The sequence below is a fragment of the Homarus americanus genome, unplaced genomic scaffold (assembly GCF_018991925.1).
Source record: "Homarus americanus isolate GMGI-L3 unplaced genomic scaffold, GMGI_Hamer_2.0 scaffold40395, whole genome shotgun sequence".
Taxonomy (NCBI): Eukaryota; Metazoa; Arthropoda; class Malacostraca; order Decapoda; family Nephropidae; genus Homarus; species Homarus americanus.
Window position 1 is genome coordinate 1,683 of NW_024737111.1, and position 16,510 is coordinate 18,192.

Here is a 16,510-nt window from a genome sequence, read left to right on the forward strand (position 1 = left end):
AGAAGGAAACAGGAAGAAGAAGAGGACGGACAGAAGCAGGTAGGGGGGAGAAAAACGAAGGGAGTTGCAATGAAACGGAGGGAAAAGAAGCCGCACGACAAACACGTCAAAAAAGGAGGAGGAGGACGGGGAGGCAGAGGGAAAAGACAAAAAAGGGAGGGCTTACAAATTAAACATTGTGCTCGTATTCCTTCCCCTACTCGTCCAACAAATTTTATTATTATACAAACGCCTTCACAATAAACACCTTAACACGAGTGGAGCAACACGGAGTACGGGTGAACGAGTATAAATTCATCCCACAAATATATTACTGCTGCATTACGTATTTCCTTACCGGTAGATGTCGCGGTCTCAAAATAGGTACCCACGCGCACTCCACGACTGCCCGCTCTCAAACGCACTGCCACAATTACGTAAAACTAATACACCTGTCGAACCTTCCCGCCATTTCAAACACGCGACTCTTAGTTAAATCTACTTCCAAATCATTCTTTACGCATCTCGCGGGTATACTTTCGTTTGTGCGCCGCCTCGTCTCCGTCCGTTCTCCGTCGGTCCTCTTTCCCGTCCCGTAAACGGACCCCGATCGACCGTCGTCCGTATCCGCACGCGCCCGCACCCGCCGCTTTACGTACGACCCTTTCCTAAACCGCCATTTACTAAATTCGTCGTCGTCCGTCCCACGTCGAAAGGTTATTGCGATCGTCGCTTCCGCCAATTCCTCTACCGCGCGACTTCTTTACAATCCCCGTCGCATCCGTTTCTCACAATTACGCCGACTCGGCACTGACGAGTCAATTCCTTTAATACCCTACAAAATATATCATTCGTTGTCCCCCCCCACCACCATCCTTATCACCTTTTACTTTATATCTTCACTAATATATAACTACTCTCTCTGTCCTAAAAAACCCACCAAATAGTCATCATTTCTCCATTCTTATCGGTTACCACAACAACACCATCTATGTCGGTCCGATCTCCCCCGTTCTTTTACTTTCAAAAGGCGCACTTCCCCGCCGCCGCCGCCGCGTTCTCTCGTATTTATGCTGCCGTTATTTACGGATGCGTCCCGCCACAAATGACGTGCGCGCCGCATTCCGTGACGTTCTACGATCGTAATCATCTCCCCAAATTAGTGCAAACACCTAGTGATCACAGGCAACATCTTCAATAAATTCATTCTCGACATGTATCGACTTCCTCCGTCTTCGCAGAGTCGGTCTCTAAAAACAATACTACAAACAACACGTACATTCATTTTACACGTTAAATCGTCTTTAAAACAATCGCGCCGGCCCGACATTGATGCGTGTCTCCTTCTGCGTTGACGAGTGTCTTCCCGCACTCGGGAGTGTGGCGTTCTTCCCGTGTTCCGGAGCATCTTCCTCGCGCGTCGACCGGTGTCTTCGTCCGCAGTCGACGAGCGTCTTCGTCCTCGGTTCCCGAATGTCTTCGTCCGGACCGCTCTCGTGCGCCGACTGTACGAGCCGTCTCCGACTCGTATCGGCGCGCTCCTCCGCAACTGAAACGGACAAATTACTGTCAAAATATATCGACAATTATCTACTATTACAAATTCTACTAATTCCCAAACAAACTTCATCTAAGTTCATTCTTTCTACAGTATACCTATACACAAACATATCTACACACTATTGCCAACTAAAACACACAGGCATACTCGACTACCCCACAATTACGTCACGCACAAATTACTCCTCCCGCTCGTGCCGTACGCGGGCGCCGACGTCGCGCTCTGCCGTATCTCCGTAAATACCCGCGACCCCGTCGCCTAATACAAAATCAAACTCGACGCTCCTCCACCCGTCGGTACGGTGTGCTCGTCGCCACCTCCCATACTTAACGATTATCAAAAAACATACAATATACCTATACATAACATAATATTAATTGTACATATTCGTACCATTCCCAAGAACTCGAGAAATCTATAAGACGATTGGGAAAGTCCACTCGATCCGGACCGAATGTACGTCGTGCTCTCGAGATCGTACCATTTACGTCTGTGAACGTCTAGCGAACGTAACTTCCGCGACGACGGAGATCCGGTACGAGGATAAACGTGTTGGCGGTGAACCAAAAACTATACGGCGAGTTCTGCTATAACGCGTGTTTTGACGACGCGATTTATGAATTGAGGAACGATATTTGTAAAACGCGAACTCGTTTCCTCCGACGCGATTCCACTCGAACGATTGTTATGGCTTCGGTTCACGTTCGACATCGCGTGTTCAATTGAGTTATGTGTTTTGTTTGTGAACAATTGCAGAAATAATGTATGTAATATTTATGTATACAGTATACCTATATATTATAAGTCAATTGTAAAATTTTACATAAAAGAGACAATCAAATTACATAGCGTTTTACACCAGCGCTCTCTTTACATCACACAGTGTTTACGGTTCACGTTCGACTTCGCATATTCAATTGATTTTTGTGTTTTGTTTGTGAAGAATTGCAGAAATAATTTATGTAATATTTATGTATACAGTAAACCACTCACAAGGTCCTACAGTGACAACAAAGGGAAAGTGACCTCGACTGTGACCGTCTGTGCCTATTTTTAGCCGTCCTTGTGGTCGGTAATGCATATCGGTATATTTACTGATCATAATACTTATCTCCTATAAATAATTCATTTGAAATTTATTTTTGGGCAAAGAATATTCGGTAAATGACTGCGTTAATTCTTGAAACTACCCACATTGGTCAATTTAGGACATAAATGATGAACGGAAGTCACGTCACGGATTCGGAGTTTGGTCCTTAACGATCGCCATAAATGTACATTACCGGGTATAATGGTAGCCTCCCTTTTTCCAGAAAAAAGTATATAAATTAAAGAAAATACTTGCAGCATATTTAATATATTACAGTATATTATAAATAAATAAATCAACAAATAAATTCAAATTCCCTTATCATCCTGTGTTATAAACTCGAGTCCCCGAGCGAGTACACAAAAAGAAAACGCACGACCGACACATCCTCGAGTGGATAGAGAACGGACATCTCTACTGGGGGACTCGAACGTTTCTCGTGTTTTGTGGGCGCTGTAGCATAAGATGAATATGTAAATTGTAAAAATTTAAATAAAAGAGAAAAACAAAATAAGTAGCGTTTAAAGTGTACTTTACATTGTGGCTTGGCGCAGGGTTATGCAGTGTTTACAGTTCACGTTCGACATCGCAAGTTCAATTGATTTATGTGTTTTGTTTGTGAAGAATTGCACAAATAATTTATGTAATATTTATGTATACAGTATACCTCTACAGTATATGTAAAATAAGAGAAAAACAAAATACATAGCGTTTTAGACCCGCGCGCTCTGTTTACTCCACACTTTGTTTGAAACACGTGTGAAATTTTTAAGTGTCCTCGGTGATTACTGTTTCTCCAATTTTGTGACTATGGAAAAGAAGAATATCTCTGGGAAGCACTCTGGTGATCATAAAAGAAAGGCTATAACACTCGAAGAAAAGCTTGATGTTTCATGACTCCTCAACATCAATCTTCTCCCCCATCAAGTTATATTCAGATTTTTTCAAGGTCAAGTGTAACATTTACTGTATGATTTCAATATTAGATATCAATGTAACATTTATTTAGACTGTACTACGAAATTTTTGTCGATTTGGAGTAATCTGCACCTAACCCTATTTTCTCCATAAGCCCTGTCATTTCTATTACACGAATTTCTATAACACGATGTTTTACAAGAACACAACTATCGCATTATAGCAGAACTACCCGTACTCGAAAGGAAACGTCTCGTATGCATCCGCGTAAACTCGATACGCCTCGTCTCCTCGGGACGTGTACGGCGATGAGGATAATCTTACGTCTGCGTTCAAATGGTGCAATGTGTCTGAGGAGGATCCCTAATTACACTTTTAAGGGAAGTGCATATACCCACGCCACGAACTTTCGGCTTCTGTTCCGAGGGATCGTCCCGTGTACCCGCCTCCGGCGTGCCGCGTTCCTATTATGACCCGCAATGTGCATACAATAACGCCTACTTGCAATACAGTATAAAACATAGGACATAAATACATATACCTCATCCTCCATTACAAGCTACTACATTCTTAACCCTTACACCCAGGTGACGTCCATCTGGTCTCCCCTTTGTGGAGGAGGGGGTGGGGAGAATTCATCTTGTTTCTCGATTTATCCCAATAGGAAGGGAGGGGGAAGTGCCAGCAGCACCCTAACCCTTGGCTTAAACTCCCATTTTTTAATAATACTTTTCATATTGTATCCAACACTTTTAGACCAGATATGACACCTTCAATTCTATATCTCTATGCTAAATTAAGTACTCTCATTATAACACTTGTAATGTCCGTCCCTCTACGCATTTTCGATGGCACCCGAGTCTCGTCGTCGGTCGCATTTTCATTTCTCCCTCGTTATCTTTACGTTCTACTACTCTTTTACTCGTAAATTCCCGTCTTATTTCCTCTCGGTGACCGGTCAAAACTTCCTTCGATATTTCGTCGACGACGCGCCGCTTAATAAATTCTCGTCTCCCTTAAAAACCTTCCACTTACTCTACGCAATTCCTACGGAGACGCCGAGGCACGCCACATACGCATTCCTATTCTTCAGAGAACCATTAAGTAAATACCGTACACTGCGATATAAACATTACAATACGGCGTCGTCCGACATTCTCACCCGCGGTTCGAGCGGCGTCCTCGGCCGGGGTCCGTCGAGTCGCCGGTCCGCACAAAAATGACGTTTCTGACTCCCGTCGGGTGACTGCAAATGAAAAATTAAGGTTAAAAAATATACATAGTCAATTAGGCATGCAAATTATACATGAACCCTTGACACCTAACCCAAATATCTGAGTACATTCTCTAAAGACCTGGATACATTTGCCAAACATACACTTTCCATTGGAAAATCTTACATACTTAGGCAGCCACCAAACGGGGAGATACCACCTCCGCAGACAATATTGGAAGCGTAATGTGTCGTCCGTGGTAGATCTTCCTGCTACGTGGCATCCCTAAAATTGTGACCGAGTCCCGGGTCGCTCGTCTGACTCTCTGTCTCGATTGTTTCTCTTACAACACAACATAAATCTATTGTTCCTCACTTTTGATTTTTTTTTCCATTTTGTATTTCTTTAAGGTTCTTCAGTATTATTGTTACATATAAACTAGGTTACCCCATATTTATGGCAATATGTTTTATTTTACTTGTGCAATAATGCGCCACTTTGAATGCGCACGCGTGTTTTGGTTTCGTTTTTACGGACGGTCCCGAAAATATACCGGAGAGAGCGTCGTCGTTTGTGTCGTCGTCTGAGCCTCTCGCATCATATTTCGTTGATATCCACCAAAAATGAACACTGTAACTTCAACAATTATTATTATTATGATTACATTTTCGCCCCGATGTGGGTCGGTGACCCGTGCCCGGGTGGGCTAATTCCCATAAAAAAAATACGTATTATTTATTTACTTTGCACTCTTATACGTACGAGTGTCGACGAAATTAATCTGCCGTTATTTACGCGATCTCATTTCTTGCGCACTTTCGACGGTTCGACGCGTGCCCTCGTTCTACTCCGGATGCACGTCAAATACCCGACGACGACGACGACGACCCCTCCGGGAACGTCGTAGCGTCGACCTCCGGCGCGCCCCGCGACGAGAAGACCGCTCCGGAATTTCGACGAGACGTCACGTCGAACGGCGTTCCGGACTATACCCTCGACGATGACTGCGAGTGGCCTCGGACCAAACCCCACGCCTCCCGAGACACGGTCGAGTGAGGCTTCGGTCTCCGTGCTCGCCGATCGCCGCAATATAATACCAATTAAAACACTGCACTGTATGGCAAGTCTACCCTACAATGAATCCCCAAATCTGCTGTACCAAACATTCACTTGCCTAAAACGGTTAGCACAGACACATCCACCCAGGCAAAAGAGGGGACTTCAATCGACTACTCTTGTTACGGCGGAGGAGCCGCGCGCTCGGTCCGTGGGCGTCAAACCCGAGCGTTCCTTTAATCGCGGGCTGTGGTTCCGCCGGAAGATGCCGTTCCTTAGTTTCTGCAACGTGAAAGCCCGTCCTCCCAATTTCTCGCACGGCAACCGCCGGACGCGACCGCCTGCCGATGCCCTCTGGGTCCCACGCCACCCAAACAAACCCACCTAACTTTAGTAAATGGAAACGTACGTGCCCGAGAGTGGCGTACGAGTATTCTACGCGTGTCGCCGCATTATTCTCCCGCCGAATGCATTCGCCGCTGCGCATTTCGATGCGTTTTCCATTGAAGGACTAGGGTGTGGTTAGCAAATTATTTGTTCCTCTAATTGACATATATACAACTTATAAACCCTTCTTCACACTCACAATTTATAATTATAGTCACATATTTTATAGCAAACTCCAATAAACTTATCTAATATTTATCCCATTAATATCAACACTAATAACTGGTCACTTCGACTAAGTGTGTGTAGTGTAATTGTAATCACACAAAATGGTACATTATTAATAAGGTGACCATCATATACTATAAAACTTATTAAATAAAACACAAAAAAGGAACGACAGGTGCTAGGAGAGAAAGGTGGTATGTGGAGGGAAGGGATAGAGGGGTGGAAGGGAAGGATAATAGATAAGGAAAGGAAGAATGGTACGTGAAGAAAGGGAGGGGGGACAGATGGTGGGATAGAGGGGTGGAAGGGAAAGATAATAGATGAGGAAAGGAAGAGTGGTAAGTGGAGGGAGGGATACATTTAGCTGGAGGTAGAGGGAACAAGGGGTGCTATGTGGATGAAGGGGTGGTATAGTCGTCAAACTATCCGTTAATCTTTAACGTCGTGTACTCGGAGCTTCCGTCTTCTCGAGTGCCGGAGCGGGTCGCCGCAGTTGTTTTGGGGGTCGACCGCCGGGCAAGTTTTAGCATTCTTACTTAATGAAATACTGTACATTACAAATACACGTATAATATGACCTTAAGCTAAAATAACCGTTGACTGAGCTTTAGTTATCCTTAAAATAGCATCCATAAAAATAGAAAAACACGTAGGTTATTCTCGACGATCGTCTCGCGTCGGAGAGCGGCACTCGCCGACCCGTCTCCGGAGCGACGATCTACGGTCGTTCTTCGTGTCCTTCTCCCGGATCGCGCTTCCGCTGCCCGAGGCGACTTCTTCTGTGGGTTAAGTTTGTGATGTGAATGCTGCCTGCATTTAATAATTATACTGCACTACATCTATACAACCATTGCATAGGGTATTATAAATCAATCATAATGCCCTCGTAAAATATCGTGTTGATCATTTTTAATTTGTGTCGTGTACCGGTAAGCAGAGTGTCGAGTGGCCGGAGGTGTGTCCCGGGCCGACGGCGAGACGATACCCTACGTGATGGAACTAATCTACGATCGTAACTAGTCTATTGCTAGAAAATGCAATATACTGCACGCGAGACTACGTAAACGAGTACTTCTCGCAAACGACGACGGACCGTACGACTGCGCAATACGGGCCGAATCTCGAGCGGGCCCGCATCCGCGGACGGACCGCCCTCGGCGTGCCCGTCGACGGACACGCGCGCGACAAAAATCGCCCCGACTATTTACTAAACGAAGAAACGGCACGTCGACGACCCGACGGCATTGTCGAATATTACGTCGTCGACGCGTTTACGTAAAATTGTTACCGGTCCCGCGTACGCGTCGGTGACGCGAGGCGCATTCCTAGAGAGCTAATAGCTTTAAACCAAATTTGGACTCAATTAAAGTGGTTTCAATGGAACAATTTACTTTGGTACTCGAGACTAACACAAAATACTAAAAAGACCCAATATACCCAAATGCACCTCGGCCCATCTCCTACAAAACATCGTTTTTGTAGTATCGCGTTAAAACGGACGCTCGTAAATCGACGCGGCTAAAATTACGAGACGCGAAATGGCCCGTTTACTCGTGATCGGATTCGCGGCAAGATGGGGAGGAGGGTTATCGGTTTGACAGTTGATGCCAAGGTCTAGAGCTTATTTATTTATCTGTCCTTAACAGTGACTTTCAGGTTTTCTCTTATGAAATATCACTAAACTGACTTGGAAGAATATAATTAACATTGCTGGAATTCTTATAAAATTGTGATTACTTTGAATATAAACATGCTATAGTTCACATACAAATTTTAGTTGTAACTAATTTTATTACAAAGGGCTACAAATTTTTATCTCTTGTGCAAAATATACAACGTTTATGTTAAAATTATTAGCCGTCTTGTAACGATTTTAGCAATGCAAATTAAATTCTAACTTTTGTCTGTGATATTACTTAAGATAAAGCCCGGCGACACCGACGGTTGGCGCCCGGGTCTGTGGCGCATTTTTTCCCGGCCGGGAAATGACCCGGGTGAATATAATTAACATTCTTGGGATTCTTGTAACATACTGATTAATTTGTATATAAACATGCTATAATTTCCACTAGACATAACAATTTTAGTACCCAAATCAAATTAGTACAACAAAACTCCAGCTTTGCACTAAGGTCAATTATTTCTTTTAGTATGCTGTGTGCATGAAAATAAATGAAGAAATTGATGTAAATCTACCCAAAAATACAGTTCAAAAACTTTATATTATAAAATGTACTACAGTACTGTACACTAACGTACAACAATTTTTATCTCTCGAGCAAAATATATGACGTTAACATTCAAATTATTGGCTGTCTTGCAAGGATTCCAGCAATGCAAATTATAATCTCCTAACTTTAGTCTGAAATATTATGTAAGATAAAAACTGTAAGCCTAAAACCCTGGCTCAACAGATGGGGGAGAGAGTTAAGAGGAGATGTTTGACAGTTTGAGCCGAAGGTCTCTGTGAGTTTATTTAACAGTCCTACTAAGCTTCTCTCATTTTAAAATGCCAGTGAAATGACCTGGTACAATATAATTAACATTGCTGGGATTCTTGTAACATACTGATTAATTTGAATATAAACATGCTGTAATTTGCACCGGACATAACAATTTTTGTACCGTAATCAAATTAGTACAACAATGCTCCGGCTTTGCACCGAGGTCGTTTATTTCTTTTACGTTTCTTTTATTGTGGTGTCTGCATGTAAATGGATGAAAATAAATGAAGAAATTGATATAAATCTACCCAAAAATACAGTTGAAAAACTTTATATTATAAAATGTACTACAATTTTTATATCTTCAACAAAATACAGTATATATAATGTTTATATTCAAATTATTGGCTGTCTTGCAAGGATTCCAGCTATGCAAATTGTAATCCCCTAACTTTAGTCTGAGATATTATATAAAATAAACACCTTAAAGCATAAAGTTATCACCAATGTTTTGTCTGGGAACACAAGGAGGGAGGTAGCCAGCGAGCAGGGGGGGGGAAGTGAGGTGACAATGTCTTTATTTATTTGAGATAAGATTTGACAGTTGGCGCTGAAGGCCCGAGTGTTTATTTATCATTACTTAAGAGTGACTAAGCTCTTCTCATAATTTGCCACCCAAACGACCTGGGTGAATATAACTTGTAAGATAGTATTTGAATATCTGTGTAAACAATCTATATTTGCCATAGACATAACAATTTAAGTACCGTAATCGTTTAGTACACGTACAGTAAGGGTTTGCACTCGGGTCCATTGTTAACCGAGGGACCGCTGTAATTGCAGTATACTTATACTGTACAATATTGACTAAATTCACTAGATAACGTACATCACTAATGGTCGGTAAAACTTGTCAAGTCTCTCGGTATGAGTGGCACGTGTTAGTGCTCGAGTCTCCCGTCGTGGAAGTCCGTTTTCTCTCCCTTCGGGATGCCCGAGTCCATTTTCTCTTAATCTTAGAGTGCAGTGCACCAGAGACTTCGTTATTCCTCAGTAATGACACAGAATTTCAAATTGCAACTAGGGTTGCAATTGTTGAGGCAACTAGATATGTCCGATTACAGCAAATGTGTTATTGTCAATTTGTAGGTGAAAGATTTTATCCTCAATAGATGTAGGTTAACATTACACCTGGAGGAAAATGCTTACTAAAGCCTAAGGAATGATATTCCTTTAACACATAACATCTAGCCAGTACGGGAAGGATCGTCGTGTCTCCATCAGGGGGGTCTTGGAGTGGTGGTCCAGCAGGCATCACGGAAGTGTTTTTTCGAGGGGGGGCACGGACGTACGGTCGGCCTTTCACATACGCGGGTTTAGCATTCACGGATTCGCAAATACGCGGATTGCCCCGCCAGAGGAATATTCTGTACATTGAAGTAATTGAAGTACAGTCGGCCCTTAACATTCGCGGGGGTTAGGTAACAGAGATACCCGTGAATGTTAAAAATCCGTGTACTATTGCTACCCCCCCCCAAAAAACAATCCCTGGCCCCCCCATGTCCTTATTTACCGTATATACCTGTGTGTAGTTCGAGTTTTTAAGACAAAATTATTTGGCAAAAATTGGGGGTCGACCTCTTAACGGGTAATAGTTTCGTTAGGTTGAAAAATATTTACCAGTAACTACCAGAAAACAATGGAAACGATGCACCAACACACCACCAGCTGTGAGTGTCGGTACAGTTGCCAGGGCAGATCTCTTGCGAGCCCAAAGTAGCCAAATCCATGGTATGGTAGCACAGGACGATGTAAAACAAAGTATTCATTCATTAAAGTTAACTCGTAGATACTGGACATAAATTTTTGTTCATTACATTTCAAGCATCAATCTTTGTTAATTAAATTTGAAACAAGAAAAAACTACGATACTGGATTTTCATTAAAATATTACATCACAAGTATATTTTACCTTAACTGTGACTGAATGAATATATTCTCGGAAATAAATATGGAAATGTAATATTTTTGCTGGAATGACGTACATATTATAGTGGGAAGTGGGATAAAATCATGACGAAAGACTTTCGCTTTCTTTCGTTGTTCAAAATATTTTACCGTAATCGCTTTTCGAATGGTTTTCAGTTAAAAAACTGTTGCATCACAAGTGAATTAGGATAGAATATTATTGTAATACAACAGTTTTTTAACTGAAAACCATTCGAAAAGCGATTACGGTAAAATATTTTGAACAACGAAAGAAAGCGAAAGTCTTTCCTCGTGATTTTATCCCACTTCCCACTATAATATGTACGTCATTCCAGCAAAAATATTACATTTCCATTTCCGAATATATTCATTCAGTCACAGTTAAGGTAAAATATACTTGTGATGTAATATTTTAATGAAAATCCAGTATCGTAGTTTTCTCTTGTTTCAAATTTAATTAACAAAGATTGATGTTTCAAATGTAATGAACAAACATTTATGTCCAGTATCTATAAATTAACTTTAATAAATGAATACTTTGTTTTACATCGTCCTGTGCTACCATACCATGGATTTGGCTACTTTGGGCTCGCAGATCTGCCCTGGCAACTGTACCGACACTCACAGCGGTGGTGTGTTGGTGCATCGTTTCCATTGTTTACTGGTAAATATTTTTCAACCTAACGAAACTATTACCCGTTTAGAGGTCGACCCCCAATTTTTGCCAAATAATTTGGTCTTAAAAACTCAAACTACACACAGGTATATACGGAAAATAAGGACATGGGGGGCCAGGGATTTTTTTAGGGGGGGTGGGCAGCAATAGTACACGGATTTTTAACATTCACGGGTATCTCTGTTACCTAACCCCGGCGAATGTTAAGGGCCGACTGTATATGCTATCGGACGTTAACCGGCGCACGACTGTATGTGTTTTTGAAAGATGCAAATCCTCCGAGGATTCGCATAGCACGAAGCGCGAATTTGGATTGCGTGTCGTAAACGGACGCCGACGCCGTGCCGGTCGTTACCAGGATCTTACGTCAAATGAACCGAGGAATTATCGGAAAGACACAACGGGGAGAGAGGCGCTATTATTAGCCTTCGCGACGAGGGTACGCGCAACGCTCGAATAACTCGGCACAATGGGGCGAGCGAACCCTCGGGCATCGCGATGGGTTACCCGCCGCTAAACGACGGGCGACGCGCCGATTAAAATCTTATTTTGACGTTAAACCGACGCCATTTACGTATCGATAATATTTGGCAGATCCCATTTAGACCAATATATTGTATATTGCTGTACCTGTTCACTCTAATATCAACTACTATTTGCTCCGTCACTCCTCAAAAATCAGACGTGTCGTCGACGACTACATTGTGCATCTCGGTACGAATAAAACCGTCACTACGACGCGGTGGCGAAACGTATGCCCCGAGGTCCGTCTCGGTCTAGCTCGTGACGTTCCAAAACTCTTCCGTTTAATGTATATTCCGATATTTTTGTAATCCTCGGTTGGGGCCTCGCTTCTAACCGGCACGATACATACATTAATATAGCTCAATGAATTTCTTGTTATAGTAAAGCATATACCGTACGGTCGTATGTCACACGAGGACGACTCCCTCGCTACCCGCCGTCTACGGCTATTGCTCATATAGTGACCGGATGTACCTGTACCAACTTATGCTGATGCACTGGGGATCACAGCAAAGTATTTCATCTAGAGTTTCAAATTTTACCGCTAGAAAATTCAATCGATACTTTTTGGGGGACCGTACATAATTTGGGGGGAACTGTTTTCGTTGTAGAAAAGTATCTTGGCTTTTATAATGTGAGTCTATAGGAATAGTGATTCGATTTACCATAGGTTTTTATAAGACACAGTACTCTTTCAAACTGGGGAATGCCTGTAGAACTTTCCTAACATTCAAAGTACCACAACAATATTAAATACAATACCACAGACTACTTGAGGTCCAGTAAACTTTATGTCCAGCCAACTTCATTCTAGTTCACATCAGGTCCACTGTAGGCAGTGTTGGAGAAAGTGCCTGAAAATATTACTTAAGATAAAGTACTGCACTGTTGATATGTAAAAATTTAAACTATGTCCTGTAGTCTTCTTCAAAACTATGCAAATAAAAGTTTACTCAACTCAACTGATTCATATAAGTAGAAAAAAGTATTTAGAGTACCACAGCATTTATAGAGTATCATAATTAATAAACAATGACATTATGTTTTGAAAACGAAAGTTAAAGTTATTAATATACTGTACTGTACTTTAAAGAACCACGAAATAAACACACATTCAAAATTGGGTATGGGATGAAAAACGTGAATCTGGGCCATATTTTGGAAGTGTCGCGTACCGCCGACGCCAATGGGACGCGACCTTACGCACAAACATTTACATAAATGCCCACTTTTATAGGATTACTGTACAAGTGTACTGAAATACAAGTACAGGTTGTACCTCTCCGGTCCGGCAACCACGGGACCCGACCGGTGCCGGACGCCGGAAATTTCCCGACCGTGGAAATTCGCCCTCTTCCTGGACAGATAGTGACTTCTGTTTACACTTGGAAGCACTAGCACCACTTTCTCTGCTTCGTGGTCTCTTTGAAGACATATTGAAGGGTTAAATGTCGTACAGTACCTTCTCAAATTTCGCGAGTTTTTAATTCGACGTTTTCTATTTGAACGCACAAAAAAAGCCGACACATTTAAAACTTTTGACGGCGGAAACTCAAATTTCGACGGGTTTGAATGGCCCGCCGACGTTCGGACGACGTGCACGATCGTGTAAAAGGCGTTATTTCTCTTATGTACGAAAGATTCGTTATTATTTATTACTGAAAGTCTTTTGGATTGAATTAATGTTAGTGTGTGCAAAATGAGCAATACAATTCATTAATAATACGCTCAATATTAAAACGCGAGGAAATGAGACGGCACCCTTTTCGTCGATTACAAAAACGGTGACCGACTGGTTCTACGTATAAAACTGAAGAAAATAAGACCCTGGTTGTAGCTGTAGAAAAATTAATATGGTTCTTTTAAGTAATGTTAATACATGGAACAATAGAAGTAGCTAACGATAATGGTAAAGAAAAACAGAGATCGCGTATGCGAGTGCGCACGCGTGAAAACGTATCGTCATTACTTTACGTAAGAATGTGAAAGCAACACTTATTTACTGTTCATATATATTTTAATTAATGTTTCTGAATTTGTTTTTATTGAATTAATGTTTGTGTGCAAAATTAACAATACAATTTATTACTAATACGTGTAATATTAAAACGCGCGACGAGACGAGACGGCTGCCGGCATTGTTTTTGTTAAAGCTTACAAAACCGGTGACAGATTGGTTCTACATATAAAACTGAAGAAAATAAGACCCTGATTGTAGCTGTAGTAAAATTAATGTAAAAAAATTAATATGCTTGTTTGAAGTAATGTTATTTAATGTTAATAAATGGAACAATATAAGTAGCTAACCATCAATGGTAAAAAAAAAAAGTGAAACTGAGCGTATGTAAGTGCGCACACGTGAAAACATGTCGTCGTTACTCTACTTAAGAATATGAAAGCAACACTTATTTACTGCTAGAATATATATTGAAGGGTTAAATGTTATGCTCTGTATAGACAAGCACAGAGAGAGAGCTGCCGGATGTAAACAAACCTTAATTTCCCCCGGCTTTTTCGTTGTTGTTTTTTTACGGGGATTAGCCCACCCGGGCATAGGTCACTGACCCACATTGGGGCCTGAGGGGCAAAAATTTAATACTCCTGTAATAATAATAATAATAATAATAATAATCAAGATTAAAAAAAAAAAAAAGCTGCCTATCTACCTATTGGACAAACTAAAATCGTTCCGGATCACAGAATGCCGGACTAGAGAGGTACAACCTGTACTCTAATACACTCGGCTCGTACGCCCAATGACACGACGTGAAGTGACGACGTCGGTATTACCTCCCAGCGGCGTTTCTCCGTTTGCCGTTAACGGCGTCGTGTGCGAGACCGGACGGGTCTGTACGGTCGAGTCTCGACTTGTCGTACCGAGATGTGTTGTTGGTCCTTGAAGCTTCCTGGAAATGTGACCAATAGCTATATAATACACAACACTGTAAAACTATTATATTATAGGCAGGATTATTTGACCGGTACTCGGCACAATAACCGCCGCTTATTTGACAGAGATCTAAAATAAAACTAAATCCTTTTGTCAACAGAAATTATACAATTAAATAATACCATAATGTAATGACTTGTTTAATGCCCCCAACCATCCCGACTACAATCCTATACGATCCCCGCAGGTCCCGGTCAAATGGCCGACGGTTATTTGGCCCAGAATCGTGGTCAAATAACATCTTCGTACACTTATAATAAAGGCACTTGTTTGTTTAGTACCACGTGGAGAAACTGATTACTCAAATAGGTTAGGTTAGGTTGAAATAATCTTGTTCCAATGGTTTTTGATGTATTTTCAACTTTTATGACCTTCGGAAAATAGCTGCACGGCCAAAACGATAGTTTTACAAGTTTTTATTTGGATTTTTTCTAATAAATAAATATGATCTTAATTTCCTTACACTAACAAAAACAATGAATCTTCCAAAGTGAGTTAGACTTTCAACATGAAGGGTTAAAAAAACAACATTGAAAACCCTACCTAACCTAATCTAAACTACCTAACTTCTTGCGATGGACCAACAAAAACCGAATCGGCATACCCGGTTTCGTACGCGTCCAATAGTGTTTACATTTCGTGGACGCGACCGACGTAGAACGAAACTGCGACGATCTCGACGGATTCTTATCGTGCTGCCGGGAGAGAGGCACAATTTTGCGGGATTTATTATTTAAATCTCTCTGCTGTGACCAATCAGAGGACAGTGCAAATTTATTATGATATTTACACAGGAGCAAAAACTTTTTTTCTAGATATATTTAAGCCTCCTTCGTGACCTAAACGTTGAAGACGAGAACCGACTCACAGACAAAACATTAAAACACAAAAACAAAACATTAAAGAAATAACTTTTTCTGTTATCATTAGTTAAATACAGCTACTCCTCGACTTACGACCTACTCGACATACGACGGAGCGGCCATTTTTTGGGTCCGGTAAACACAGCTGTGAGCGCTAGCTCCCAAATTTGGGATGTTTTCGAGCTTATTACATTAACTGAAGGATATATAGACTTACCTACTTGTGTATAAGGACCCGAGGATAAGATAAGTATCGTCAAGCAACTTTAGTGTTGGGAACTTACTGTTTACCTTACAAAAATAACTGCTCGGGGTCCCATCACTCCTGGCTGGGTGTTGTGGGATGTCAACATTGCCCCACGGAAAGTGAATTTTCGCTTAAGAACTCTACATGGAAGAGTAAAGAAAAGATAGTATTGGACGAAGTTCTTGAAGACCTTGAGTTGAGTAGTGATGAGTCTAATACGAGTGATGAAGCACAAGGGAAGTTCGAAAGTGAGAAAATACAGCTACAACAAGAGGTAGTGAATAAGAAAGAAAATTCTAAAACAATGAGGGAGACAAGCTGGCATGAGGACAGTGAAAGCAAAGAAGTGAGAGAGGAGAAGAGACAAAATCATCTAGGACAAA

At 41.6% G+C, this 16,510-nt stretch overlaps 1 protein-coding gene across 1 annotated transcript; it reads right to left on the bottom strand.

Moving 5' to 3' along the window:
• Positions 1–616: 616 nt before the first annotated feature.
• On the bottom strand, positions 617–15,844 carry LOC121873394. Its single transcript, XM_042376938.1, has 4 exons — positions 14,858–15,844; positions 12,830–12,921; positions 4,711–4,794; positions 617–1,528 (listed from the first exon to the last, which is right to left on the bottom strand). The coding sequence occupies exons 2-4, from the start codon at positions 12,874–12,876 to the stop codon at positions 1,273–1,275; spliced, it is 387 nt and encodes a 128-aa protein (XP_042232872.1). The 5' UTR covers positions 12,877–12,921; positions 14,858–15,844; the 3' UTR covers positions 617–1,272.
• Between the last annotated feature and the right edge of the window lie 666 nt (positions 15,845–16,510).

Coding starts and splice junctions, on each gene's coding strand:
- LOC121873394 (XM_042376938.1), bottom strand. CDS start 12,876: ATGAAGTTGGCTGGACATAAAGTTTACTGGACCTCAAGTAGTCTGTG. Junction 4,795..12,829: donor TGGACCTCAAGTAGTCTGTG/GTATTGTATTTA, acceptor TTTCATTTGCAG/TCACCCGACGGGAGTCAGAA. Junction 1,529..4,710: donor GGACGCCGCTCGAACCGCGG/GTGAGAATGTCG, acceptor TGTCCGTTTCAG/TTGCGGAGGAGCGCGCCGAT.